The sequence below is a fragment of the Frankliniella occidentalis genome, unplaced genomic scaffold, assembly GCF_000697945.3.
Source record: "Frankliniella occidentalis isolate FOCC.00 unplaced genomic scaffold, Focc_3.1 Scaffold8, whole genome shotgun sequence".
Lineage (NCBI taxonomy): Eukaryota > Metazoa > Arthropoda > Insecta > Thysanoptera > Thripidae > Frankliniella > Frankliniella occidentalis.
The window spans coordinates 2485608-2510493 of NW_026267138.1; the positions used below are offsets into that span (position 1 = coordinate 2485608).

The following is a 24886-nucleotide window of genomic DNA, read 5'->3' on the forward strand; positions in this document are numbered from 1 at the left end:
TGCCCGCCCTGCCCGCCCTGCCCGCCCTGCCCGGCTCGGGTTCGCCCGGCAGCCCCGGCCCCGGCCTGCAGTGCACTGCAGTGTCCCCCGTGAAAGGGAGATGGGCCCGCGATACCCAGGAGGGCCAGGCCAGGCCGGCAGCGGCCCGGGCCAACTCGTCTTGTATTTCACACGACACTCGAGAAAATGATTTCCCCTCTCCCCGTCCCGGCGGCGGGCTGCCCGAGGGGCTACTGCTGCCCTTGGCCCTTCGCGTCCATAGTCCATGCTCCGGGAGGTCTTGGCGCGGGAGGCGGGGCTCTCAGCCGGGCCGGACTCTATAGAGAGGTCAAAGCAAAGGTCAGCTGAAGGACAGAGCCGTCCACTCCGGACGTGGTCGCGGCCTAGATGGAGACAACGGTGGAAGCAGAGTCCGTGTCGGCGCCCACCGTTGTCGAGCCACCGGTCGACGTCACCGTGCTCCACCAGGCGCCGCGCGCAAACGGGGATGAGTCTCGCGTCTGCAGGACGTAGAAGCCCTCGGACCTGCAAGCAGCAGGCGAACACAGCCGTCACAGAGGCCTTCGGTCGGTCCGAAGCGCGGGCGCGACGCACGAAGCGGGGCTTTTCACTCACCTGCGGTCCAGCCACTGGCCGGCCAGCACGGCCGCGCCGCGGGCGGGGCAGCGGCCCATCTCGTAGTCGCTGATGGAGGAGCAGGACCAGCCCCAGAAGCCGGACTCGGATCGGATGGACTCGGCGAAGTACATGGGCGCGCGGTGGTGGTCGCATTTGAACCTTTCTGTGAGAAAGCACTACAAATGTCAGGAAAAGCCCGTTTCCACTTTCTATCAATAGAGTCGTCTTGAAAGTACATCCGTTTTTACTCAGATTACTGAGATTTACTCAGATTCATTCGACAAATTGCGAGCTCGGCGCCTGTGAGGCTCGGGGTAGGCCATCCCGCCGTACACGCAAGCACTGAAGGCAAGATGTTGCCTACCTACAAGGCGCTATGAGAGCTTGCACAGGCTGAACTTGGCAATTTCGTAAACGGACGCACTTTCTGGATGATCCGTTCCTTGAAGTGAACCTGAAGCTTACCAAAGAAACCCTCCTCGCTGCAGCCGGGCTGCTGCATGCCGCCGTTGAGGTAGAAGTCGACCTGCCCGCAGCGCGCGGCCTGCCCTTGGACGTACGCGTTAGTGTGCAAGACGTCTACGAGCACCGCGTCGTCCGGGCTCAGCTTGCGGTCCTTGTTGCTCGTCGTGAAGAAGGGTAGTGCAGGGTCGAGACCTGTAAATCCACACGCCGGAACACCGGCATGAGCGGCTTCCGTCACAAAATGGGAAATTTTCGAGGGAATAGGAAAATTTTCACCGCCCTACCTGATATCCTATCAAGAAGGTACTCGGGCCTCAGGTGGACGGCAGCAAAGGCCGCCGTTTGCGCTCCAAGACTAAAGCCGATGAGGTGCAGGTCCAGAACTTGGTAGCCCGGCGATAGCCCCGAGTCCTCTGGTGGCGGCCCGGACGGCGGCGGCCTCCGGCTGACGTCGAGCCCGCGGATGAACCTGGCGATACACTTGCCTACGTAGTCCACGTTGATGACGGCGGTCAGGTAGCAGGGGCTGTCCACCAGGTCCAGGTACTGCGGGGACAGCAGGTTGTACGAGCCTTGCAGCAGGTACTCTGCAACAGCGACAGTCGTCACTCGAGTTACTCGCTCGTGTCGATAGTGTCGATACCCCGCATCACACGGGGAGTGTCGACGACGCGGTGCAGCCGCGGAGTATTCCCCGCACCTTTCCTAATGTCGGCTAGCTGCTCCAGGTTCATGCCGGACGCGTAGCCGTGGATGATCATCTTGGTGGGGTGGCTGTTGTTGAACAGGGACGCGGAGATGTTGCCGGCGGCGACCTCCTGCGGCTCCTCCGGGTTGAGCCTGCGCATTCAGGAGGTCAGAGCAGTCGGAGGCCCTCGTGCCGCCTGGTGCAGCATGGAGGGGTTAACCCGCGTCTGTCTCGTTACAATCCAGTACACTGGATTCGATTTTCGTCAGCAGGGTTGCTGTACTCACGGTGTCCAAAGGTAGAACTTGACCTCCTCGCACGCGTCCCCCTGGGCCACGGGGCAGGTGGGGCTGGGGTGCGCCGACGCCGTGAGCAGCACCAGCAGGGTGGCCCCTGCGCAACAACAAGTCCATGGCTAATTGCAGGGGCTCCCGCCACAGGGCCCGGCCGGGGCGCGCGCCGATAGCCGGACACGGACGACAACCGGGCCTCGGCCGATAGCGGCAAGGAGGAGGGAAGGCGGGAGAGGGACTTTAACAAGGCGCAAAAGTCGTGCGTTGAACTCAAATGGTAAGCGGGCCGACGACGTTTTTGCGCATTGGCGGGCCTCGGCACCGTGGCACGCGGGTGACCAGACCAGAACAAAGCGCCTGTGACTTGTGCCTCGGCCAGTCCCGTAACACGCGGCCGCGTCACGGGAGTGCCTACTCCACGGGGGCTCCGGTGGAGGTCACTGGGGCGTGGACGGGTAGCAGCGCAGCGTCCAGCGTGTGCTGGAGGTCAGGGACTTACAGGAGCACTTGCTCGTGCGTACTGGAAGGTCCGTGTCTGACAAATCTTTACCTGCTGCGCCGAGTTCGAAAAGGAACGAGACCATCTTCTCGGCGAAGAAGGGCATCCAGTTCAGCATTCAGTTTGGGCACTCCTGTCGGTCGTATACACGTGCGAGGACGGGAGTCTGTTTAGCAGTTGTCTCGCTCTTTTTTTTCACCTAGAGAAAGAGAGAGCAGTGAACGTCTACACAAAACTGTTATGCGTAGTATGCGCCAGCCTTCACACTTCTGTTGTCTGTCTTCCAACATATATTCACGCGGCCAGTACGTCGCAATTCATCGGTTGACCCGAATTTCTGATTACATTCGATTACTCAATAAATCTTCCCTAGACAACTAAAGTAAAACTCATTTTTTTTAAACGACAACCGGTAGTAACAGAAATGTAGAAGTAACGAAGAAGAAAAGATTACCTGCGAGATACCGATAAGTTTTCGCACAAGACTCCATAGAACGCTCTACCTGTCGTTGGGGGCGGAGGGCTCCAGGATGACGGCGGGGAGGCGTGTCTGCAGCGGACACTGCGGCGGCGAGGAGGCGTGCACACCACACACATCCACACACATCGGGTGGCCCCGCCGCTACAAACACTAGCTCAACGGCACGGAGAGCGGGTGGCCGCGGGCCGATGGCGTCGGCTCCTGTCAAGTTACGCTTCCATTCGGTCGGACGGTCGGACTGACGGATGGGCGGACGAGTTGCGCATAGCGGACCTGGCGGACACAGCGCGGTGGCGCGGGGTCATTTCCATTCACCGAGGCCTCTCATCCGTGAGCTGGTCTCGGCAGGCGGGGGCTTCACTACACCACGGTTGCATGCTTCTACCGCTGTTCGATCAGTTGGCCACACAACAATTCCCCTCCGGCACGCCAGTTCCGCTTCCGCTTCTTCTCTCGAACGATTGGGCATTCCCTGGATCAGTACAACGGGACATGCAGGGATGTCTGTGTCTGGCGGGTCGCATTACTGCGTTGTCTGTTCTTGTTTGGGAGGTGGTGCTGGTGACGTCATAGTCCGCTTTCACTGACATCGCCCCCGAAGCGCACTGCTTCGAGGAAAAGGCGTTATTCGGAACTTGTTTTCGCAAAAAGCTATGGTTTGGCAGAAGCGCTATACCTCGCGCCCCAAGGGTCCTGCCAAGCCAAGGTCGAGGTTGCCGAGCCGGGGTGCCGCTCACTAAAGATATGATATGAAGTGTAAAGATGAATAAAGAGGCACATGAAAGATAACACTCCTACTGGATAACAACCACGTCTCCTCGTTCAGTTCTGTTGGAACAAAACCTCATTAGAAGTGAGCCATGGCTTCTGCTTGGAAAACCTACACAAAAGACAGAAAACTTACTTTCTTTGAGGAAGGTATATTGGTTATGGGAAATACTGAAACTATTTTGTATACTTCAGTTTAAATTTTAACAATTTTTCTTGCAGCTAAAGAGCTACAGTCCAACGACTCTTTTTACTTTATCCAAGGGGCTGATACTCAGCTGGGCTTAAAGGAATACTATGAAAATGACAAAAAAGGATTGCCACTACCAACAGGTAGGTATTGGATGGAAGAAATAGAACAGTCGAAAAAAGCTGTTGAGTGTATCAATGCGTTGCAACCTCGTCCAAGTTTTGTTGTGATCTGTGGTGATCTTTGCAATGAATATCCTGGTAAGTCAGATAAATCTCTCGTACCCCATTAGATTATATTTGTCTCTGAACAACTTACAGCACTTTTCTTTGAAACTTGTGCAATAAAATTTTTCTTTGATAAAACAAGTGCGAGACAAGGAGATGCGGGCCATGCAAGAAAAGGATTTTAAAGAAATCATGTCGAAAATTCATCCATCGATTCCTTTAGTTTGCGTTTGTGGAAACCATGATGTTGGTAACACACCAACAACTGAGGGTGTTGCTCTGTGAGTCATCTTGCTCAAAAGTAAATTAGAAGTAAATTGTGTGCTACAATCTTTTGAAAGTAAAATAATATGTGGTTTTACAGGTACCGATCCTCTTTTGGGGATGATTATTACTCATTTTGGAAGGGAGGAGCTCTTTTCATAGTGCTGAACTCTCAGTACTACTATGATCCATCAGAAATACCTGAGATTTATTCGCAACAAGAGTTGTGGTTGGATTCCATTCTTAATGAAGGAAAGAAAAAATCAGCTAGGATCATAGTATTCCAGCACATTCCATGTTTCATTAAGGATGCTGATGAGCCAGATGAGTACTTTAATCTCCCAACAGCTGTCCGTAAGCCTTTGTTAGAGAAACTGCTTGCTGCAGGTAGGTTGGCCTTAAAATCCAAGTTAAGCAACGGGTGTAATTTTAAGCAACTCAAAAACTGCTCATAAATGAAACCTTTATCATTTAAGGTGTGACTCACATTTTTTGTGGTCATCTGCACTATAATGCCTATTCAACTTACAAATCAGTGGAGATCATCACCACTTCTGCCATTGGATATCAGCTAGGTAAGGACACCCATGGAATGAGAATTATTAAAGTGAAAAAGAGTGGAGTGGAACACTCTTATCATGCCTTAGAAAATTTTCCAAAAACTATAGCTTTGTAAACTACTGTACATGTGACAACATTTGATACTCAAAGACAAATTTGAAAGCGAATGTTATCATTAATGAAATATTTTAATCATGTAATAAAATACACATGCAACATCTCAGCTTGACCACTGTATCAAACCTGTTCCTTATCTGAAATTCAGTTAGTTGTCTTAGCTGAGCTATTATATTTCCATTATATTGTATTTAGAGACTTTGGAATAGGGTCAGTCTTTAATTGCATGGAAAAAGCTTTTCCTTACACAGTCATTAGCAGACAACCTTCAAAAACTAAATTACTCTCGGGATAACACTACTGGTAGGTTTCCCTTTGCAAAAAGTATCAAAGTTTATGAGAGCAGGGTAAAATCAAACTAAAAAAAGACTACACTCAATCTCAAGATCTCAAAACCTAAGATAAGCTTTGGACCGTAGACTAGACTGGATATTCATGAACACTTAAAAAATACAAACTTGTCCATAAATCAATATTGATTCCATCAAATAGAATCAGTTCTAAAATAGTTTTAGTTAATATGCATCACAGGATCTGCTCAGGTAAATACAAGTAAGGAAAATACAAAATTACCATTAACTTAACTAAATAATAACAGCCCAATAGATATAAAAGATAGAACAAACAGTCGAATAATGAGAAGCTCTTGGATAATCTAAACTGCTCGGAGCCTCACAAAATTAGGAAGATTAGAAACTTAACTTAGCTAGCTGATGGGTTCACACTTATAGGAATTTCTTCAGGTACAGATCCAGTTTTCCTCTTTGGATCCCAAATTTCTCTCGCTTCCCTGAAGTAAAACGTAGAGAGTAAATGAAATAATTAAGTGCATGAATTTGAAAATACTGCTCAATAAATAAAACAGAAAAAGTTTTTACTCACTTTAAACAATGGTCAGGAAGAGTGACAACTTGGTACCAAAGGAAAACACTCATTATGGTTGACCATGTTCGCAATGGACCCAGGATAAAAGCCATTGTTCCATACGCAAGCCAAAACATATATGCAAGCATGGTTTGAAAAGTTAGCAAAGCAGCAAACACTGTTTGACTTAACCAGGTATCTTTAAACTTTTCCGGTTTACCTTTTATTTTCAAGAGCAATCTGAAAATAGGACACATAATCAACACTTAACGGATTAAAACAATTACCTAGGAAGTAAAAATTGTTAACGCATGCTTAGAACTCACTTTCTGTGCAAGTAGCAGGAGAGTAACAGAGTTAGTGGGAGTTGGACAAGCAACAGCTAGAATACACAAAAAAAAAGGAAAGGGAAAGTTGAAACACATTCAGTATATACACATATATGACTAATAACTGTGGATTTCATGAAACTATATTGCACCTGAAGAAAGCCATATGCAAATGTGAAAGATCCTGGCAAATATGCACCATTAATAATGATACCCCAAGCGAATATCACTCCAACGTGACCCTCAACAATGGCACCAATTGACCAGGGGCCTATAAACAGAAAATTGTTTGAGTATTTTACACAAATTCAGGAAAATGAGACATTAAATTAAGGTTCATACTATAATTAAGATACAAACCAACAGTTAGATAAACAGCGTAAATGGTCAGAGGGTAAAATATTCGATCAACACTAGAAAGAACCCATAATCTTCTGAGCCAAAGGTTAAAGTAAGGAATCCGGAATCGAGGCCTTTCCATTTTCTTGGCTGGTTAGAGAAAAGTGGATTGATAAGAATACAAAAAATTGTCAAATGAACAGAGGTGCCTATTATCAGACTTTGTAAAAGGTTTTACCTTTCACCTGATGATGCATATATTTTAAGATGCATAATGGTACTACACACATAAATAATAAAGTGCCAAATAAAACCTGAAACTAATATTAAAAAAAAAAAAACCTCTTAGTATCTTTAAATGTGCAGTGAAGGTACAGGAGGCAAAATAGTTTATTGTCATACGGATACTTACAACAACACTAATATTAGACATCAAAACAAAACGGGGCAGAAAGTTGAAACTTAACCGAGTACCATCAATGGAAAATGGATGAGTGACAGTACGATGCCGTCCAGTTACATCAACTGCCTTGACCTGTACAAGAAAATACCATCTTGGAATGATTGGTTGAATCTATTATTCATAGTATGCCTCTATTCTTATTTCAAGTATTTAACTTACATGCAAAGAGTGGATTCCAGAAGAATATGCATCTGGTGTCCAGGGAACTGTATACAGGGCATCTTTCTCATGGTTGGCATTTAACCAATCCCCATCATTGAATCGTACTTGTACCAATTGGATTTTGTCCAAGGAAAAAACAAGGATGCTGTAACCATGCATAAACAATTGTACATCTGAACCCAATTTTAGCAATGATCAGAAAGTGGCTGGCAAATACTCACCGAACATGTGTTGAGGATGGAGTAAGGCTTTGTGGTTCCCGACTAGTCATATGGTATAAGGCATGTTTTGGATTTGTTACAAGAATTGCTGGCCACTCACCATGCTTCAAATCAACAAAAGACAGTAATCCATGGTCGATTGCCAAGAGACGGAACCTAAAAACATTTTTGATGATTTAAAAAAAGAGCACCTTTTTGGTTGAAACCTTAAGAAATAGTAATACGGTATGTTTTACTAACAATCGATTATCCATCCAATCTCCTAATTCTAATTCAAGAAAACCTTTCTTCTGAAGGGTGTACATGTTAGGTACAGCTCCACCAAATGTGTGAAAGTGTCCACATAAATAAGCAAGAGACTGTGATTGTTTGCCAATCAGACTACGAATGTCTTCAGATACACTTGAGAGGATACATGATGTTGGATAGTGGCCGAACCAAATTGTGTAGTTGCTTCCTAGATAGATACATATATCATTTTAAAAACTGTTTTATGTTAAGATGAAAATAGGCAAGCTTCTGGCTTTATCTATTTTACTCACCTGAAACTTCAATTTCTTGCATTAGATTTTTAATGTGATTTGATTCTTGGGCATTCAGCATGCCAACAAAGTTAAAAGGTCTCCTTGGTCCAGGTGTAAGGCTGGCGTCAACAGCTAAAAACGAGTACTTGGTATTTCCCTTTGATAATTGAAACAAATAGGAGCGAGGGTTTTTTCTTCCTTGCTCAGAGTATTGATAGTAATAATTGAGTGAAGAATTGACATCAGGAATGTTAAAACTGTCTGCAAGAGGATATTCTTACCAAAAAAATCAAATTGTAGGAGGAAAAAAATAATCTCAACCTTTGATGAACATACCATGGTTTCCCCTAATATCAAGCCATGTCGTGTGATTGCCTAGGTTGCATTTATCAATAAGATTCCTGTAATATATCCACTCTTGTTCATATTGAGTAGACCCCATATTGTCTGATGCCTTTGCATCGGTAAGGTCACCTGTTGAAACAAACTGGTTACATTGATTCACATGGTAAATGGAAAAACAGTAATCCTATAATTTGGATGGTCAAATTGACTGCACTACCTGATGCCAGCACAACAGTTGGCTTTATGGCTGGGATGGTCAGTCGACAGAAGCTCTGCAAATCTGACAGGCGAGTTGGATCACGGAATATACTGATGTGTGTGTCAGACACCTAAAACAAGTAAATACAATTATATGTTTTTTTAAAGATAATAATAACAAAGAAAATTAGTCAAGCACAAGAAGCAATATATTGACAATAACAACAGAAGCAGCACCCAACCTAGAATTCCCGAGTTGAACGGTTTTGATTGCTTAATATAGATAAAAAGAAAAACCAAAGTTGTTCATAAAAAAAATTACCTGCAAAAACCACATTAGATTATCTGGTGAATTGGACATGACAAGGCCGGCACCATCAGGAACAATTTGTCTTTCATTTGCATTGGCTTCAATGGCTTCAATGTTCACTGAGATAATGTCAGATATGCTGGCAATGAATATTGAAAATGACGATATAAGAATAAGTAGCAAAAGGGTATTTTTACGAAGAGCCATGGTGGGACAATCTTCACATCAGGTTGCAGAACAGATAACGTGGAAAATTGTTCTGTCAGGTGGAAGCAAGTTGAAGCAGAAGCAATCTCTTAACCCTTGCGTCCCCCTTCCCTTCCCCTTCTGCTCCCCTCTTCCCCTCCCTCCCCAAACGAAAATATTCAGCAGAAAGAGAAGGCTACGTCCAAGGAAAAAGAAAAAGAAGAATTCACAATCTTCCTCTTTTCTTTATTTTCAAGGGAAAGGATAAAACAAAAAACAACAACAACACTACAACACCTCATCTGCGCACGCTGTCTGCCTTCAAAACACAGAAAACCTGTATTTTGTCATTGAACATCTCGACACCCAGTGCTACTGCTAAGTCAAACAGAAGAAAATGGTAAGTGTGCTAAACGTCAACTTTATCGTTTAATTGTTTTGTTGTTCAACATCTCTTTCTGCGATTACTATTTAAAGGTTATGTCTGTAAACCAGTGTCTCTTGTATTAAAATATTCTTTGATTGTTCTCAGCCGAAGGGGAAGAAGAAATTTATTGATAAAAAGAATGCTGTCACTTTCCATTTGGTTCATCGAAGTCAGCACGATCCCTTAACAGCCGACGATAAAGCACCTCAACATGTCCTGGTAGCTGCCCCTGAAAAGAAAAAGGTTTGTAACATACATCAATCTATCAGTTAGCGTATTCCATACAATTTTGCTGTCAATTTTTCTTTTGTACTGTGTTTAGAAGAAAAGCGAAGAGGAGGAACAAAAGTTTGGCATTTTCTTTGATGATGATTATGATTACCTTCAACATCTTCGCGATACTTCTAAACAATCTATTCAGTGGATTCCTGTTGATACAGGCAATAATTCTAATGCCAGAATCTTGAAAAAGAAGAGCAAAGATAATGACGATGAAGGGAGCTCTGACGAAGAAGTTTACATTGTTGAGGTATTCATTTACACCCTTCCTTTTATTTTTTATTTTCTACAGAACAATTTTTTTACAGTCCTTTTCCTGTCTTTTGTTTATTTTAGCGTCCAAAGCAGCTTACTTTGCCTTCCTCAGTATTTGCTTCAGAGGTTGAAGAAGAAGTTGGATTGTTGAACAAAGCTGCACCTCAGTCAGGTAGAATCACAATAATCTAATAAAGAAAAATGAATGTTACAGCATGTGAAACAATTGTAATCTTGTTTTTGAATTTGCTTTTTGCTGTAGGACTAAGATTGGATTTAGACCCAGACATTGTTGCTGCTATGGATGAAGATTTTAACTTTGAGGATCCTGAGAATGCATTGGAGGATAACTTTATGGAGCTGGCAAATGCTTCTGGGGCTTCTGACGACGACGATGATGATGATGATGCGAGTATTAATAGTGATTTCAATATGAGGTAAGTGGGAAATAAACTATCTAAGAAACTTAAGTAGTCACTCTTCTACAATTTATAAAGTTTTGTCTTTCAGTGATGATAACTTTGATGAAGACGTAAGTGATGGTGTAAACAGTGAATCTCGGGATGAACTAGGCAGTCTAAGTGGGCCGTGCCAGTTTGAAGATGAAGAAACAAAGTCACGATTCACAGAATATTCCATGAGTAGTTCTGTCATGAGGCGGAACCAGCAGTTGTCTCTCTTAGACAATAGATTTGAAAAGGTAAGACATACAGCTCTGGGTTTTGGTATGAGTTGATATCTTTTACCACAATCTAAACTGGTTTTGTTCCCTTAAATTGTAGATATTTGAAGAATATGATGACAATGAAATAGGAGCATTAGATTGTGAAGAAATTGAAGGATATGTCCCTCCTACTTCAGAGCTGCTTCTCCAATGTGCTGCTGAGTTTGGGAAAGAGAAACTCCCTAAGGTAGACTGTCTAACTGAGTTTAACCTTTTGCTTAACAATTTGTGCCTGTCATACCTTTCTTCTACTTGTGAACTATTGCAGGAAGACACAGATGGAGTTGAAAAACCAAATGTAGATACAATGTGTTCTTCAGATTCTGAAGATGATTTTCGTGATATTGAGATTAAAGGAAATGATGATGAAGACAAGTGGGACTGCCAGTCAATTTTATCCACATATTCTAATATATACAATAGGCCAAAATTGATATCCGAAAGAAATTCTGTAAGTTTGTTATCTTATCTAATTTTGTTTTCTCCCATCTTCTAAAGAAGAATTACAGAATTCTTAAAGTTGGTTGTTCTCTTTTTTAGAACACAGGAAAGATTCGTATCTCAAAAAAAACTGGTTTGCCAATTGGAGTGTTTGATTCAGGAAGTGGGAAGCTAACAATGAAAGCCCTTGCAAAACTTGATGCAGAACAGGAGAGGGTCCCTCAAAATGCTGCTGGCAGAGCTGAGTCAGTTATTTCCACTCTTTCAACTCTTTCCATAAGACCGAAAGAGGAAACTCCTGAAGAAAGGAGACAGAGGAAAAAGATGCTCAAGGAGTACAGACGGGTAAGATTTTATGTATGGCTCTGAGAAATCAGAAATCATAGACCCTGGTCTGATCTAATATTGTGAACACATAATTTCATTTTGCTTGTCTTACAGGAAAGGATAGGAGAACGGAAAGCAAATACAGCAGCCTTCAAGGAGGAGAAGAAAAGGCAAGAAAAGATCATTCTTAATAACAAGAAGAATATTCCTACTACACATATTCTATAGTCTTTTCGGTTGTTACAAAATTGTAAATACTCTATTCTGTCTACTCATGGGTAAACCATGAAGTCCTACTTGTTAATAAAAACTCCAATGCGACTTGTTGTTCTCATTATCCCCATTTTAGTTAAATCTGACAACAAAACAAGAGTAAACAAAACATACAAAACTTAAATTTTCTTTCAAAATAATTTATTTATTTAATTAGTATTTTACAATCTGTGCATTGTACAATGCAGGTTAAGTTACATCATTAAAACATAGAAGCACATGTTACAACATTGCAAGAAAATACTGATGAGAGAGAATGCGCAGATTAGTCTTAAATAGTGCATACCGCACCTCAGTCTTGCCTGATTTCCGTTAAAATCTTAAATGGACTTGACTTTACATTGGAAAAGAGCTATAAAAATAGAGAACATATTTTTCAAAAAATAAGTCACACCTACGCTGTTGGGACACCTAGGCATCCAGAACACCTTTCTGCCAATCATCACAATTTATTGAGCAATGGTGGCAAGTCAGTTTGTAACAACACAACTCCCACATACGTAGAACATTTGATAATCTATTATACAAATACCTATTATGATCTAATATCAAATACTAAATTATCACAGCCATTAGTTGTTGTATTTTCTAATACATCGAGATAAAAACCTTTCTTCTTAGACAAATGGACCAAGTATAGAATATCAATGTTATAAAATATTTAATAGACTTTAAAACTAGCACCTACTACAAAATAACTTTTCAACAAATTAACAATAAACATAAAACATAAAGTACATAACGTAAGAATGCACATACAGAATTTCTTAAAATTTGTTGTTACAGGTTTCACAGATTTAATACACTATCAGAAATAGATTAGAGTGTAAAAAAATATACCCACATGCAGCTGTGGAACTTCTAGCAAAAACTTCCAACACCATTGAAATTTGAATTTTTTAAAGAAACTTCTTTCCTAGAACTAATGGAATTGAAAAAAATACTAATTCAGTTAACTTATAACTTTGTTTCATGCTTTGGAGGTCCTTGATAGCCTCGTAAGGGAAATGGTGGTGGACGTAACCGTAGAACTGGTCTTTGAGGTAGAGTCTCATTGTCATGTGGAGAACTATCCCCAGAATCATTTTCATCACCTGAGTCCACATCACCTGGTAAAAACATTACAAAGTTTAATCATTAGCTAAGTCATATTTTGGTGCTTGAAGTGTCAATTTGTGAAAGGTAATTAATTAGAAACATACCATCACTTGAATTAGTTGAGGCAACAAAATGCTCAGTTCTTAAATTTTTTCTGGCTTTGCCCTGTCGATAGTATTTAAACTGTCGAGGTAGAGTGTATGACCGAGGCAATGATATTTGGGATTCCATGTCTGAGGGTGCTCTTTGAGGATGTACCCTCTGAGGTAAGCAATCAAGTGGGCTAGGGCATCTGTCCACACAGTCTGAGGATGATGGCATAGCCAAGACTGCATGACTATGGTTATTACTCACATTTACAGCCTCTGGTAATCTACAGGGGGAAAGAAATAAGGTAAAGTATTGACAATAATATAATAAGCATTACATACAATTTCCAAAACTTTGACTTGCTATTGGCACAAACCTGTATAAATGTAAGAAGCGAGGGGCTAACAAGATTTCTGGAGTGTGAGCCCTGTGTCGCTTAGCATATGGAGCTGGTTGTCTTACAGGTTGAGGAGCAGGTCCAGCCGTATCCCGTCGCTGAAGTTTCCCTTGTAAAATTTCTTCTTCAATCACCCTCAGTTCAGCCAACTGCTTCTGCTTTTTTTCTTGAAGTTTCTGTTGAATATCTGCTCGAGCACAACTACCTTCATTTTCACTTGATCCACCCTGAAAAAAGTAAGTAACAGTAAGTAAATAAGTAAAAGATGACTTCTCATAGAGATTCAGTTATTTTAGAAGAAAGATATCCTGAACTAACTTGATGATTTAATTGCCGAGACAGTGGCCTACACCAGAAAGGTATGGCATCAGGCTGCAATAGGCATCGGTCATCTTCACCACCCTCCTCTCTATCCCTTCCACCCACAGATCCAATAGATGGAGGTGGTACAAATGTAGTGGGCTTCTTCTTCTTTCTTTTCAATGCTGCTGCAGCTGAACTTGCAGAGGCATTAGCAAATCTGCAATTAAAGACTCCTGAAACAAACAATTTGGAGGATAAATGTTGATGTTTTCCCCTTGTCACTTTTTTGAAGTTTAATTTAATGGATGGAAGATGGATTCACAAAAATGAACTACAATTAAACTTAGATATTGATTTTACCTGGAATAGGCAAGCCTCCCGCTCCTGTAATTCTTCTAGAGTACATTTTTTTGGAGCCAGATGGTTCACTTTGAGTATTACTGGTACCATTTAAGTGCCTATGGGAGGCTTGATCCTGCAAAGTAAAGGTTGAGATCTGTTAATTGTTCTATTAAAATGTAAACAGGAAAAAAATGGTGAAAAATAGATTCTATACCATGTCTTTCCCCTGCGAAGATCCACATGATTTCATGGTCCCACTATGATAGTTAGGAGCATCATACTTAAGCCGACGCACATGAAAATATCGATAGTAAAGAGCCATGAATGAGAGGCCTCCAAAGAAAGTTGAAAATACTAGTAAAGGAACTGTAGATTTGTACCAGGGAGGATCAGACCACACCCCTACTAACCAAACTGCCACAAGCAGAGAATTTTCCAAAAACATTATGGTATAAAAAATGGCCTGGAAACAATAACAAAATATAGTAAAATGAATTGATACTCAATTCATTATGACTCAAACATTTAGAAAATTTGCTAACCATTTTCTGTCTATGATTTGACTCTTGCAAATTTATGAAGGCAAACACATAGATAAAGCCAACAAGTGCTGAGAACATCAATTTTCTTGAGCGAGGTAGCTGCTCTCCATAGAATGCATGTTTGGGTGAAATTAGCCACAAAAACATACAAATCCAATGGAGAGCGATGACCACAAGAACCCAATAGCCATACAGAGTGGCATAGATTGCTAAAGCAGTCATTCTCGACCAAACCGTGCCGAGTCTCCAGAAAAATTGAAATATAACACCCAGCCAAGTGAGCACTAGTCGATGAATGTTGTGCAGCCGTACATTTTTACTAAATGAGGCAAGAGCCCAGCAAACAGAAAATAAGGATAAAATTGTAGAGACCATATTTAAGTCTGAGAACTCCTTAGGCTGATTGCTCTGCCAAAGTAAATAAAGTTGGAGCAGAAGCATTGGCGCAGCTTCCACAAATGCATGTATGAGCCTAAGCAGGCATAACTCTCGAACCTGAAATAGATACACCTTGGAATGAATGTTTGGATAATTAGAGCTAAGAAGTAAGGAAATGTTTATTGAATTTATATTACCTCATGCTTGACAAAACGTAAGTCAACTGGAATAAATAATTTAAAATACCGCCATAAAACTCCACATTGCAGAAAGTGAAGAGTAACAACCAGATATCTAATTATTGTATGTCCCTCTGAAAGAATACTTGATTCTGCAGTTGATGTGCTGACATCCCCTTTCTCTAAAAGACCATTTCGCCATGAAGCCCGCAGATACCATCTGACAGAAACAATCTAGTGGCAAACAAAAAAGCTTAATGTACTAATATGCAGCAGGGTAATTGATAGTATTTGAATAGTATTTAAGACAACATACCTGGCTAACAATCAATGAAATAAGAATAAAGGATAAAGTGAAGGCAAACCAGCGCACTTCATCGCGACGGTATAGAGCATAGCTCATAACCAGATCAAACACAACATCACAGAAGTAGCCCGCAAGTGAAATGATGTTGAATAGCACATCACATAATGGAAGAAACTCATGATCAGTTCCCATCTGGATGGAGCAAAGGAACAAGGGTCTGCAAAATAAGAAGAAGATTGAAAACTGCAGGAATATATAGATTAGAATAATGTTTAACTTCTCAGAAATCAAAATAAATTTATGATCCATGTAAATTAGATGCAAGGTAAGTCCCTCACAAAACTGAAATAAGAAAAAAGAGTAAGGTTGGACATAAATGAAACTACTCCTGAATTAAAAAATAAAAGGTAATTGAAATCACACATCCTGGCATTATAAAATTAAGTATACCACAGGCACAGCAGATATTGAGCCAAATCATGGGATCAATAGAAAATCAAACAATAGAGTAACAATTATGAAACAAACGTATTCCGTTTAATTGAAAATTGCTTCAGGAAAACCTCAGTTTAATAACAATACAATATCCACATTGAGGATCATTGGAATGTCTGGAATTCGGTAGTGGTTTGGGGTTATAAGAAGACACTTCAACACTCTCACGAACTTCATTTGAACGAGACTGTCAAGGTTAACTCCTATGCGAAAATGCACGAAAGGCACCTACCAAATAAACTGAAAAATGCATAAAAATCACACAAAAGAGCGACATTCAACAGGTTTCGACGGCGAAGAATTGGTCATGGACGCCATAATCAAAACCCATCCAAACAAAAACAAAACAAAACAAAACAGGAAAAAAACACAGGCACAGTTTAGGGTATGAAAAACATTCTGGTCGTACCTTGCAATTTCTCATGACAAAGTCAAACCGTCGTGATCAAAATCACAACAACGCTCGAAAAACCTGGACGAAAAGCCGGATAGTTGTTGATCTGTTATTTCGGTCGAAAGTGGTGAAAGACCGTAAAGTTTTGAGTACATTTAACTGGCTGGTAAGTGCTTGGTTGCAATGGTGGAGAAATATTGAAAAAAGATAGGTGTGCACATGTTATCTGCCAGTACAGTGTGGCGGTAAAGTTCTTCAAGCTAGTATGATTACTTTGCAACTATTTTGATCTTAATTAAAGTTTTCTGAAAACTGTCACCAAAGTTTTGCGCCTCTCCCTTTTCTTCATATTATCTCATGTTATATTTAAGGTGCCTCAAATCTGTTCATTTTTGAAAAGGCGTGCTTTACTGGTGGTTTGTGTAAGGTTATGGTGGTTGTCTGTGCTGAACTTCAGTTGCCTGCAAACACTCCTGTATTAAAAGCTGATTCTGCGATTCAGTCTATAGCACACTCAAAATCAGACAGATTTCAATGTCAATCAATAATTCAGTAAAGAAATTAATGTAGCTATTGGCAATGTTGATTCCTTCCGCATGTAGATAAACTCTTGTAAAATATTGTGAATGAGCTTGTTAGACTGTATCACATGAGGTTTTAATCGGTGTTGGTTTCACATTAATGGTATTACTCTGTATATTCATTCTTGTGTTGTAGCTGTGTATGATGGAGGATAAAGACGACTCTTCTACACCTAATCTGGTAACATTGAATTTTCTCTCCTTTATTTTCTTATTTCTGAATGTATCTCTTACAATGCTATTTTGAAGTACTGTGCAGTCTTCTCTGAAACTAGTATTTAAACCGCTCCTTCTTTCGCAAATGCTTTTTTAAATCAAATTTTGGTTTTGTGCTGATTAACTCTTAGTATGACTGGTGCCGCTGATAAGAGGTTTAATGTCATTTGTTTTTTCTATTATTTTACATATATCATTTTGGAGTTCAATGTGTTCAGTTGCCAAAGTACTTTAATTCTTGTTTCTTTGTAGACTTTATCTGAAAAGGATTCTGCGATGGGGGATGCACCACAGAAAAAGTCTCGCATAGACCTGCAGTCCTTGCCTACTCGTCAGTACCTGGATCAAACGGTTGTGCCAATATTAATTCAAGGTTTAACTACTCTCTCTAAAGAAAGGTAAGTTTGAAGTGGAATGCATGGAAGTCTCTTTCAAAATCCACATCAATATAACAATTGTAAAAGATGGTTTTTGTTTTTGTTTCAGACCTTCTGATCCTATAAGCTTTCTTGCATCCTACTTAATGAAAAATAAGGCACAGTTTGAAACTGCTGTGTCATCAGCTTCAGGTACACCTACACAACCTTCAACATCAGCTACGTGATCTATTTGGTGCTTTCCTACTATTGTACTATATAATTGGCTGTGTATCAGTAACAGTAATGTTGTTAAGTGTAAGGGGACAACAAAACTGACATTCAATGTAATTCTCCTTTGTCATCCAGACTATAACCATTCATGAAATGTTTTGTTGTGCACCACCTACTATTCTAAGATGCACAGAAAGTGTGATAAATATTTCTTACCAGCTATCAAGTTTAGCTCACCCAGAATGTATTTTGTGGTTAAATTGCAAGCTATTTTAGATGAAATGACATAGGTGTAATTTAGATGAAATGACATGGGTGTATTCATTTCAAGTTATGTTAAACTGTAATTTGAACCAATCACACTATGAAGTCCAGCATAGATACCAATTTTCCTACTTATTAAATAAAGCCCTGAGTTTTTCAATTATGCATGTGATGTCTCGATTTGATCCTCCATGATTAACTCTTTGAAAACATCCATTAACAAAGGCTTTTTCAGTGATAAAGTGACGAGTGTTGTAGTACCCCCTAGTCTGCTCCTGCCCCCCTCCACTCAAGTGAATAGGATTGCGGCCCTTCCCTCCCTTCGCCGCACGCTCTTTCCTCTCCAGATGTGACGAACTGGCGTGTCTCTTTGTGACACTTGACATGACGTGCGCCGCCCGTCACACCTCGTCAGAAGACGTCAAAATTACAAACATGACAGGAGAACTGCCTGGCGAGGCCTCTGCCAGGCTCGAGCAGGACTCTGGCTCGAGCGAGAGTCTGGATGCTGCAGCTGTTTTCGGACCAGACTGAAACAAGATACTTCTCTCTTTGGAGTAATTTCTTGATTAAATTTAAACGATCTCGAGACTCTTTCAGGTGAGCCCGTACACTGCCCCATTACTTGTGTGTCTTGTTTCCTAGTCGACTTGTTCGACAGTTTGACGCCAAACGCTTAACCCCCGGCGCCGCTAGGTAGCCCTACCGCAGCCTTCACTGTAAATACCTGAGTCAGCTATCCTGCTGATTTAATGACCCGAAAAACCTCGCTCTCGGGAGAGGAAGATTATTTTTCTCACCCTATTTCCGTCAAAATTTACGGCCCTGAGTGTGGTTCATCTCCACAATTGGATGAGGTCAGAAGAATCTCACGCCATTGGGAGAGAGAATATGTTGAATATGACTCAAATAAGCCCAGTCCAAAATTCCTCACTTAGATTGCGCTAGAAAAATTGTCTCTCATTTCGAGCACGAAATGTCACTGAATAGTGTTGCTTAGATTTGGAATGCACGGCGCCCCTGCTCCCCCACTCGTTTGTCTCGTCTGTTGGGGTGGAAAAGACTTCCGAACTGAGTGCGTTACTCCCCGCGCCTCGGGCAGTGGGTTACGTGGCAGTCTCGGAGGGAAGACCACCGCGACCGACCGACGACGACGACGGCCCGAGCGCCGAGCGTCGTCTTGGCAGCCTGCTACCCGCCCGCCAGACGCCGCGGGCTACGTCCGCGTTGATCCGCGAGCGAGAGCGCGGCCAGGCTATGGGCCGGACGCCGGGCGACATGCAGGATGCACAACCTTCCTTCACAATTTTTCTTTGGGTTCGGACGCGTCCTCCGCGTAGTATACTATCCTCTCCGCTACGCCACGCCACGCCCGAGGCGCTGCCCCGGGGCGGGCTGGGGTGGGCTGGGCGCGATGGCTGGCCCACAGTCACGTGCCAAGGGTCCTAGCGGAGGGCACGACGTCGCGAGGCACGGCACGGGTTAGGCACGAGCCAACAAGAGCGCAGGGCGATCGGCTCCTCCAAGGTCCTCGCGACAGCTGTCGTCTGCTCCACGCCCATCTCTCCACAGCCCCGCGCGCCCGACCTCCACTTGACCTCCAGCCGCGGGTGGCGACCACCCTCCGGGCTCGACGGCGGGGAAGTGCCATAGTATGCTCTGGGGCCGCTGACGCCGTCCTCAGTCGTCTGACATCTCGGCGTTCCCCTCCGCTGCCGCAACATGATCGAGGAGGTGGAGAAGCAGCCCCGGCAACTCACAGGATCGGCCATCGTGTCTGTGGAGTTTGAGGTGTACGGCCAGGTCCAGGGTGAGTACAGCGTGGCATAGGAGTGGTGTACGACTCAAACCACTGCCGTCGGTAACCTCCGGCTCTCTCGTGTTTGCGCAGGGGTGTACTTCACCAAGTACTGCCGGGACCGCTGTCTGGAGCTCGGCCTCAGCGGCTGGGTCAAGAACTCGAAGAAGGGCACCATCCTGGGCAAGATGCAGGGCGAGAAGAGATACGTGGAGCAAATGTGAGTTGGAAGAGCATCCGGTCCGAGGTGACTCGGCGCGTTTGTGCGAAACGTCTGGCTGTGTGTCACTGCCACGGGCCGGGCCGGGCCGGGCGGGTCGGGGGTTGGAGCGACTTACCGCCGGCCTATCAAGGCCAAGGGCCGCCAAGGGCGCACCGCGACCGCGCACCGCGGGGGTCATTGCCTTCCAGCGGATGTTATCTAACCGGCCGATTGATTCGAAAGCGCGTAGCTACACCGAGCGCTGGGAAATGCAATGGTCTTCAGATTGAAACTCCTTGCTGGTTGGAGGTGTTCTCAAACAAGCGAGACAAAAAAACTAGGAACTAGGGGGCCAGGGTGGCGATGGCGAGGGCGCCGCACCCGGGTGCAAAGACCGTCCCCGCTCCCTCCCCGCCCAGACCCGGCCGCAGCCACACCCATCCCTTAAAATAATATAACAATGGGAAACCTCATTTTCTCTGCCCCGCTTTCTACTCGCCCCTCACCCTGCCCCACACCCCTTCTTTTCTGTCTTCCTCCTTCGCTTCTTCCATCGTGCTCTGCCCGCGCTCCGCCGCACCCCGCCCCGCGCGCCGTGGTCCCACCGCCGCCCTGGTCGCGCGCCAGGACGAGACAAAGGGCTTAAAGGACGGCAGACCTGTCGCTATCCGAGTGTGAATGTGCGTGTGTGCGGGGATGGGGAGGGGGGAGGGTGCCGAGGGGCTGGACCGCGGCCAGCCGCGTCTCGCCGCACCGCGGGCCGGCCGGGCTGGTTTGAGCGACACTACTCGCCTCTCGCCCGCTTTCTCGCTGCCCCATGGCATAAACTTCCCGCCAGCGCGCTGCAGCGCCAACACCCTCGGCATCGACAGCCACGGCCGGGCCTAGCCTGGGCCAGCACACGTCGTTCCGCCCCCGCCGCGCCCAGCTCCACATGTTTACGTTTCGACGTGAGAGGCGGGGGCGGTGCGGGAGGCGGGAGCGGCGGCCGGGTAGTGCAGCTGGGGCCGAAGTTACGGGGGGAGGGGCACGGAGGGGGCGTTTGGCGGAAAAAGTTATTTTCGTGGCGCCCGTTGGGAATGCGTCTGCTAGTCCATGGCCGCTTGTAGTGCAGCACGGCGCTAACTGCACTCGGCTTGTCAACGGCGGCGTCCACATGTACACCCCCCCCTCCCCCGCCCCTCTGCCCGCGGCGTCACGACCCCACTCCACCCCCACTCGTGTTTCTAGTGACTGACTGTGCAACCCCTGGCGCTGATACCGGCTCTCTCTCTGTTGTGCAGGATTTCTTGGCTGTCGAAGACGGGCAGCCCCGGTTGCCGGATCGAGCGCTGCGACCTCAGCAATTTGGAGTACCTCCGGAGGCTCGAGTTCCGGGGATTCACCATCCGCTTCTGAGCTTGCAGCCTACCACTTCTCTGCGGCTGTGTGTGCGTGCATGTATGTTTGTGTGTGAGTAATGCGGTAAAAAGAGTGCATGAGGTGTGTGACCTTTGGTCTAACGGATGAGGTGCTTGCTCGCTCAGCTCTCTCCTCTCTAGACGCGTATGCATGTGTAAATGTGTCGTGGACGCGGCGTGGTGTCTTAATAATTGTTAACAGTATTACAAGCCCGCCGCCTCTCCAGATATCGAAATAATTGTGATAAGTATCGAGGGATGGAAACTTCATGGCGCAAGTTTTACAAGGTGTTCAGTTATGTGTTTGGATAATAAATAAATGTTCGTACTGATCTCGTGTTTCATTTACGAGGGAAAGCCCCAACAAACACAACAAGACACTTGTCTCAGCCAGAGAAGCGTGTTCTTAGATTAAGCGCATGGTACTTGACTGGATCCAGTACTTACTGGTATACACTTCAAACGAGAACACGGTTTTCATGTCAAGCGCGAAGGGGACTGTTTGAGAACAATCTGGGGGGTTGATTCAAGCCTACACAATTAAGAACACGGTATTTGAGCCAACCAAGTACATTGCACTCGATTCAAAAGTAAACGGCGCTTGATTCAAGAACGTGCTTCTCCGGGTGTGGCGTCTCCGCCGAAGTGCTCGGAGTGACAGCTGGGTGCGCGCTGCTGGGGGTGGAGAGGCTGAATCTGGGGGAGCCTGGAGCCTGGGGATCCTCTGGGGAGCGCCGCCGCCGGCCCCGATGACCCTGATTCGCCCCGCCCCGGGTCGGGCCGGGGAGGCCGGGGCCGAGGCACCGGGCCGAGCGCAAGCCATCACAACACGCGACAGATCGCTCGCGTTTATCCCATTGACTGAACAAAAGGGGCATGATGATTGCTTCCCTGGACGTGCTGCATATTATCCCCAGCTGTAACATCAGCAGCAACAACAGCAGCAGCAGTAGAAGCAGCAATAGCAATAGCAGCTGCGAATCGACGCGCGCCCGCCCCGCGCGACGGCGTTGGCGCGGCGTCCCGAAGCGGAAGAGAGATTGTCGACGGAGTGCTTCGAACCACGGAGCACAGGGGTGAGTCTGCGCCTGCGCCCTATGAGTAGAGTGCCAGCCGCCCCTGGCCGCCCCTGGCCGCCCCTGGCCGCCCCTGGCCGCCCCTGGCCGCCCCTGGCCGCCCCTGGCCGCCCCTGGCCGCCGCGACAGCCCGTCATCACGCGTGTAACGCCACGGGGGTGGGGGCGGGGCCGCCTCAGTCCTTGACCATGGGCGGACGGGGGCCGGCCGCGCCTTGTCTGTCGGGTCGGCACTTACCAGCCGGCAATTCCAGCAATTTGCCGTGAAATTGCCGAGCATCGTTGGCAGACTAAGCGGCCCCGGGAGCGGGGAAAGGAAAAAGGGGTTAATTCTGTCATATGCCGTTCTGCCGCCGTCTGCCCGGGCCAGACCTCGCCTCCCGGGCGGGCAAGCAGCGTTCTCCTCGCCTGTCCTGTCCTCGACCCTCTGCCCTTCCAAGGCATAATCCCTCTCGATTCTTTCCCCGCCGCCTGCCAGCCCCACCGAATCCAATAATATAGTCTGGAAACGTGTTGCCCAGACCCTCTCCCAGACGCCACAGACCCCTCCTCATGCGGCGGTGCGCTCCGCAGCTGCAGTCCGGCTCTAGCTCGGTGGATCCGCTCGAGGCGTGAGCCGTCCCGAGCCCGAGCAAACACACTCAACACTAATGATCCTCGTCCCCACCAGGTGATATCGATTGTCCACTGCTCGCAAATCCCCAAGGCCGCTACCAGCTGACAGCCGTAGTGCCCATAGAGGGTTGGTGGTTGGTGCCCAGTTGTCGCGAGGTAACCGACGGCAGCACCGCGTTGCCCGCCGCCGTCCCTCCCTCCCTCCGCCTCCTTCCCCGCGAGCAATCACCTCCTTATGGGCCGGGGCTCTCCGCCCGCCCCTCCAAATGAAAGGGCCGACCGTGTATCGCCTCTCACATTTGGGAAGCCAACAGCGTGAGTCGTTTATGTACTTCACTGATCGCTGTTGTTAGGCACGGCGGCAGGCATAACGGTAACGTCAACGCCCCTGCCCCCCAAACCCACTTCCCCATCCGGGGGCTCTGTCCCATAATCTGCACGGCATAAGCAAGTGTGTGTTTGGAGACCGTCGTTGTCTCAATTGCATCCTCCAGCGAAAGGTTCGAACATCATTCTAAATTACTTCTCCTATTTATGGATAGTCCAGTCATTCGCCTTTACTAATTTGCCAAGTTCAGCTAGAGTTTGCAATCGGTCTGTTACTACCCCACGGCGAGTTTATCCGACAGTCTTCAGTCTCTCTCACTCCCACCAAACGTAAGATATGAGTGAGAGAAACAGAATACTGTCGGGTAAGCTCGCCGGGTTGGTAACCGACCGATTGCAGACTCTCAGTTCAGCTTCAGCCACAGCAGGCTATCATAACGCCGTACAGGTAGGCAACATGTTGCCTGTACTGCATGCGCGTACTGCGGGGTGGCCTACCCTGCGTCTCGCAGGCGCTGAGGCTGTGCTCTCATTGTTTGCCGAATGAATCTCTGAGAAAAGCGGACGTACTTTCTGGACGATCCCTTGACGGACAATATTAGCGAAGCCTTTTGTCGCCTCAGTCAGTAAGTCCCGCACCAGGAGGGCGGCCAACGAGGTGTCCACAATGGCGTTAAACAAGCGAGATTGGCGATGAAAAGCGTTTCACGCGGTGTTCGGTGCGCCCGCTCCGCCCCTCGTGGAGCCACCGCCGCCGCCACCTCGCACCGCCGCACCAGCACACTCGTTACTTGACGCCGTAAGTGCTTCCTTGTTAGCAAACGTTAGCGCGCTGGAAACTGAAAATGAGGTGAGCCGAACCGGCAAGTCTTTGCTTCGAACGCGTACATCACCCAGAGAAATGATTAGCAATGGCAACCATCATATGGTTAGCTCAGGGAGCACCATAAAATATGGTTGATGCAACCTTACCGTGGTAGTGAGAACCAAAAATATGGTTTTCATCACGTTGTCACTGTTGTCCCAACCATATTTTAATGGTGCTCCCTGAGCCGACCATTAGATGGTTGCCATTGCTAATCCTTTCTCTGGGTGATGTTCACCAATGGGAAGGCGCGAGGGGATGGGTTCGAGAGGAATAGGGGGGAGGTGTGGGCAAGTTTAAACCTCAGCAGGAGGACGAGCCTGCGACAGCGCTGAAGAATGAGGGGCTCGTTGAGGCACCCGGCACTGACATTTGTTCGAATCGCTCCACGCCACGGGAATCGGAGCGGGTGGGTTGGGGCGGCTGGGGCGGGGTGGAGCGCGTGCCGTACTGTCCCTATTCGTAATCTTATGCTTGGACAAACGAGCGAAGAAGAAGGCTGTTTGGGGCGGCGCGGGGCTCGCAGCCGACGACGGCCACGTGCCGACTCCGTTCGATAAAAAAGCGCTCCGCGCTTCTGGATTAGAACC

The 24886-nt window shown here is 46.0% G+C and overlaps 7 protein-coding genes across 10 annotated transcripts; 4 read left to right on the plus strand and 3 right to left on the minus strand.

The window, feature by feature from the left end:
• Window positions 1-6: 6 nt before the first annotated feature.
• Window positions 7-3546, minus strand: LOC113208128 (pancreatic lipase-related protein 2). 2 transcript variants are annotated; one of them, XM_026424994.2, is made up of 8 exons: window positions 3067-3546; window positions 2615-2762; window positions 2059-2164; window positions 1784-1923; window positions 1368-1670; window positions 1084-1275; window positions 616-781; window positions 7-525 (listed from the first exon to the last, which is right to left on the minus strand). In XM_026424994.2, exons 2-8 carry the CDS (start codon window positions 2679-2681, stop codon window positions 384-386), a joined length of 1116 nt encoding a protein of 371 aa, XP_026280779.1. In that variant the 5' UTR covers window positions 2682-2762; window positions 3067-3546; the 3' UTR covers window positions 7-383. The 2 variants fall into 2 exon arrangements, with proteins under 2 accessions (XP_026280779.1, XP_052131737.1); XM_052275777.1 differs by having other exon boundaries at window positions 3018-3546.
• Window positions 3547-3760: 214 nt separating this feature from the next.
• On the plus strand, window positions 3761-5277 carry LOC113208129 (serine/threonine-protein phosphatase CPPED1). Its single transcript, XM_026424995.2, has 5 exons — window positions 3761-3962; window positions 4035-4262; window positions 4372-4510; window positions 4594-4880; window positions 4970-5277. The coding sequence occupies exons 1-5, from the start codon at window positions 3905-3907 to the stop codon at window positions 5167-5169; spliced, it is 912 nt and encodes a 303-aa protein (XP_026280780.1). The 5' UTR covers window positions 3761-3904; the 3' UTR covers window positions 5170-5277.
• LOC113208126 (transmembrane protein 62) lies at window positions 5224-9255 on the minus strand. Its single transcript, XM_026424991.2, has 14 exons — window positions 8939-9255; window positions 8636-8747; window positions 8410-8547; window positions 8092-8334; window positions 7790-8006; window positions 7550-7705; window positions 7326-7473; window positions 7116-7238; window positions 6942-7023; window positions 6725-6853; window positions 6517-6635; window positions 6362-6417; window positions 6054-6275; window positions 5224-5961 (listed from the first exon to the last, which is right to left on the minus strand). Exons 1-14 carry the CDS (start codon window positions 9131-9133, stop codon window positions 5874-5876), a joined length of 2028 nt encoding a protein of 675 aa, XP_026280776.1. The 5' UTR covers window positions 9134-9255; the 3' UTR covers window positions 5224-5873.
• Window positions 9256-9344: 89 nt separating this feature from the next.
• On the plus strand, window positions 9345-11886 carry LOC113208127 (protein LTV1 homolog). Of its 2 annotated transcripts, none has more exons than XM_026424992.2 (10): window positions 9345-9512; window positions 9645-9782; window positions 9862-10068; window positions 10155-10245; window positions 10336-10510; window positions 10584-10773; window positions 10856-10984; window positions 11066-11248; window positions 11338-11583; window positions 11680-11886. In XM_026424992.2, exons 1-10 carry the CDS (start codon window positions 9510-9512, stop codon window positions 11791-11793), a joined length of 1476 nt encoding a protein of 491 aa, XP_026280777.1. In that variant the 5' UTR covers window positions 9345-9509; the 3' UTR covers window positions 11794-11886. The 2 variants fall into 2 exon arrangements, with proteins under 2 accessions (XP_026280777.1, XP_026280778.1); XM_026424993.2 differs by having other exon boundaries at window positions 9865-10068.
• A 71-nt stretch (window positions 11887-11957) lies between these two features.
• On the minus strand, window positions 11958-16337 carry LOC113208125 (uncharacterized). Its single transcript, XM_026424990.2, has 10 exons — window positions 16202-16337; window positions 15484-15691; window positions 15186-15401; window positions 14611-15105; window positions 14283-14531; window positions 14087-14201; window positions 13742-13959; window positions 13403-13650; window positions 13041-13309; window positions 11958-12947 (listed from the first exon to the last, which is right to left on the minus strand). Exons 2-10 carry the CDS (start codon window positions 15664-15666, stop codon window positions 12796-12798), a joined length of 2145 nt encoding a protein of 714 aa, XP_026280775.1. The 5' UTR covers window positions 15667-15691; window positions 16202-16337; the 3' UTR covers window positions 11958-12795.
• A 29-nt stretch (window positions 16338-16366) lies between these two features.
• Window positions 16367-18179, plus strand: LOC113208130 (dosage compensation protein dpy-30). 2 transcript variants are annotated; one of them, XM_026424996.2, is made up of 4 exons: window positions 16367-16529; window positions 17081-17125; window positions 17413-17558; window positions 17647-18179. In XM_026424996.2, exons 1-4 carry the CDS (start codon window positions 16392-16394, stop codon window positions 17762-17764), a joined length of 447 nt encoding a protein of 148 aa, XP_026280781.1. In that variant the 5' UTR covers window positions 16367-16391; the 3' UTR covers window positions 17765-18179. The 2 variants fall into 2 exon arrangements, with proteins under 2 accessions (XP_026280781.1, XP_026280782.1); XM_026424997.2 differs by lacking the exon at window positions 17081-17125.
• A 1243-nt stretch (window positions 18180-19422) lies between these two features.
• On the plus strand, window positions 19423-21746 carry LOC113208118 (acylphosphatase-2). Its single transcript, XM_026424983.2, has 3 exons — window positions 19423-19824; window positions 19906-20032; window positions 21298-21746. The coding sequence occupies exons 1-3, from the start codon at window positions 19737-19739 to the stop codon at window positions 21410-21412; spliced, it is 330 nt and encodes a 109-aa protein (XP_026280768.1). The 5' UTR covers window positions 19423-19736; the 3' UTR covers window positions 21413-21746.
• Window positions 21747-24886: the final 3140 nt, after the last annotated feature.

Coding starts and splice junctions, on each gene's coding strand:
- LOC113208128 (XM_026424994.2), bottom strand. CDS start 2,681: ATGCTGAACTGGATGCCCTTCTTCGCCGAGAAGATGGTCTCGTTCCTT. Junction 2,165..2,614: donor TTTCGAACTCGGCGCAGCAG/GTAAAGATTTGT, acceptor GTTGTTGCGCAG/GGGCCACCCTGCTGGTGCTG. Junction 1,276..1,367: donor CCTTCTTGATAGGATATCAG/GTAGGGCGGTGA, acceptor GTGGATTTACAG/GTCTCGACCCTGCACTACCC.
- LOC113208129 (XM_026424995.2), top strand. CDS start 3,905: ATGGCTTCTGCTTGGAAAACCTACACAAAAGACAGAAAACTTACTTTC. Junction 4,511..4,593: donor ACAACTGAGGGTGTTGCTCT/GTGAGTCATCTT, acceptor GTGGTTTTACAG/GTACCGATCCTCTTTTGGGG. Junction 4,881..4,969: donor AGAGAAACTGCTTGCTGCAG/GTAGGTTGGCCT, acceptor TTATCATTTAAG/GTGTGACTCACATTTTTTGT.
- LOC113208126 (XM_026424991.2), bottom strand. CDS start 9,133: ATGGCTCTTCGTAAAAATACCCTTTTGCTACTTATTCTTATATCGTCA. Junction 8,007..8,091: donor GCAAGAAATTGAAGTTTCAG/GTGAGTAAAATA, acceptor GTATCTATCTAG/GAAGCAACTACACAATTTGG. Junction 5,962..6,053: donor CTTCCTGACCATTGTTTAAA/GTGAGTAAAAAC, acceptor GTTTTACTTCAG/GGAAGCGAGAGAAATTTGGG.
- LOC113208127 (XM_026424992.2), top strand. Junction 10,246..10,335: donor CAAAGCTGCACCTCAGTCAG/GTAGAATCACAA, acceptor TTTTTGCTGTAG/GACTAAGATTGGATTTAGAC. Junction 11,249..11,337: donor TGATATCCGAAAGAAATTCT/GTAAGTTTGTTA, acceptor TCTCTTTTTTAG/AACACAGGAAAGATTCGTAT.
- LOC113208125 (XM_026424990.2), bottom strand. CDS start 15,666: ATGGGAACTGATCATGAGTTTCTTCCATTATGTGATGTGCTATTCAAC. Junction 15,106..15,185: donor TACGTTTTGTCAAGCATGAG/GTAATATAAATT, acceptor TATCTATTTCAG/GTTCGAGAGTTATGCCTGCT. Junction 14,202..14,282: donor CTTCGCAGGGGAAAGACATG/GTATAGAATCTA, acceptor TTTACTTTGCAG/GATCAAGCCTCCCATAGGCA.
- LOC113208130 (XM_026424996.2), top strand. CDS start 16,392: ATGACAAAGTCAAACCGTCGTGATCAAAATCACAACAACGCTCGAAAA. Junction 17,126..17,412: donor ACTCTTCTACACCTAATCTG/GTAACATTGAAT, acceptor GTTTCTTTGTAG/ACTTTATCTGAAAAGGATTC. Junction 17,559..17,646: donor ACTACTCTCTCTAAAGAAAG/GTAAGTTTGAAG, acceptor TTTTTGTTTCAG/ACCTTCTGATCCTATAAGCT.
- LOC113208118 (XM_026424983.2), top strand. CDS start 19,737: ATGATCGAGGAGGTGGAGAAGCAGCCCCGGCAACTCACAGGATCGGCC. Junction 19,825..19,905: donor GGTGTACGGCCAGGTCCAGG/GTGAGTACAGCG, acceptor GTGTTTGCGCAG/GGGTGTACTTCACCAAGTAC. Junction 20,033..21,297: donor AAGAGATACGTGGAGCAAAT/GTGAGTTGGAAG, acceptor TCTGTTGTGCAG/GATTTCTTGGCTGTCGAAGA.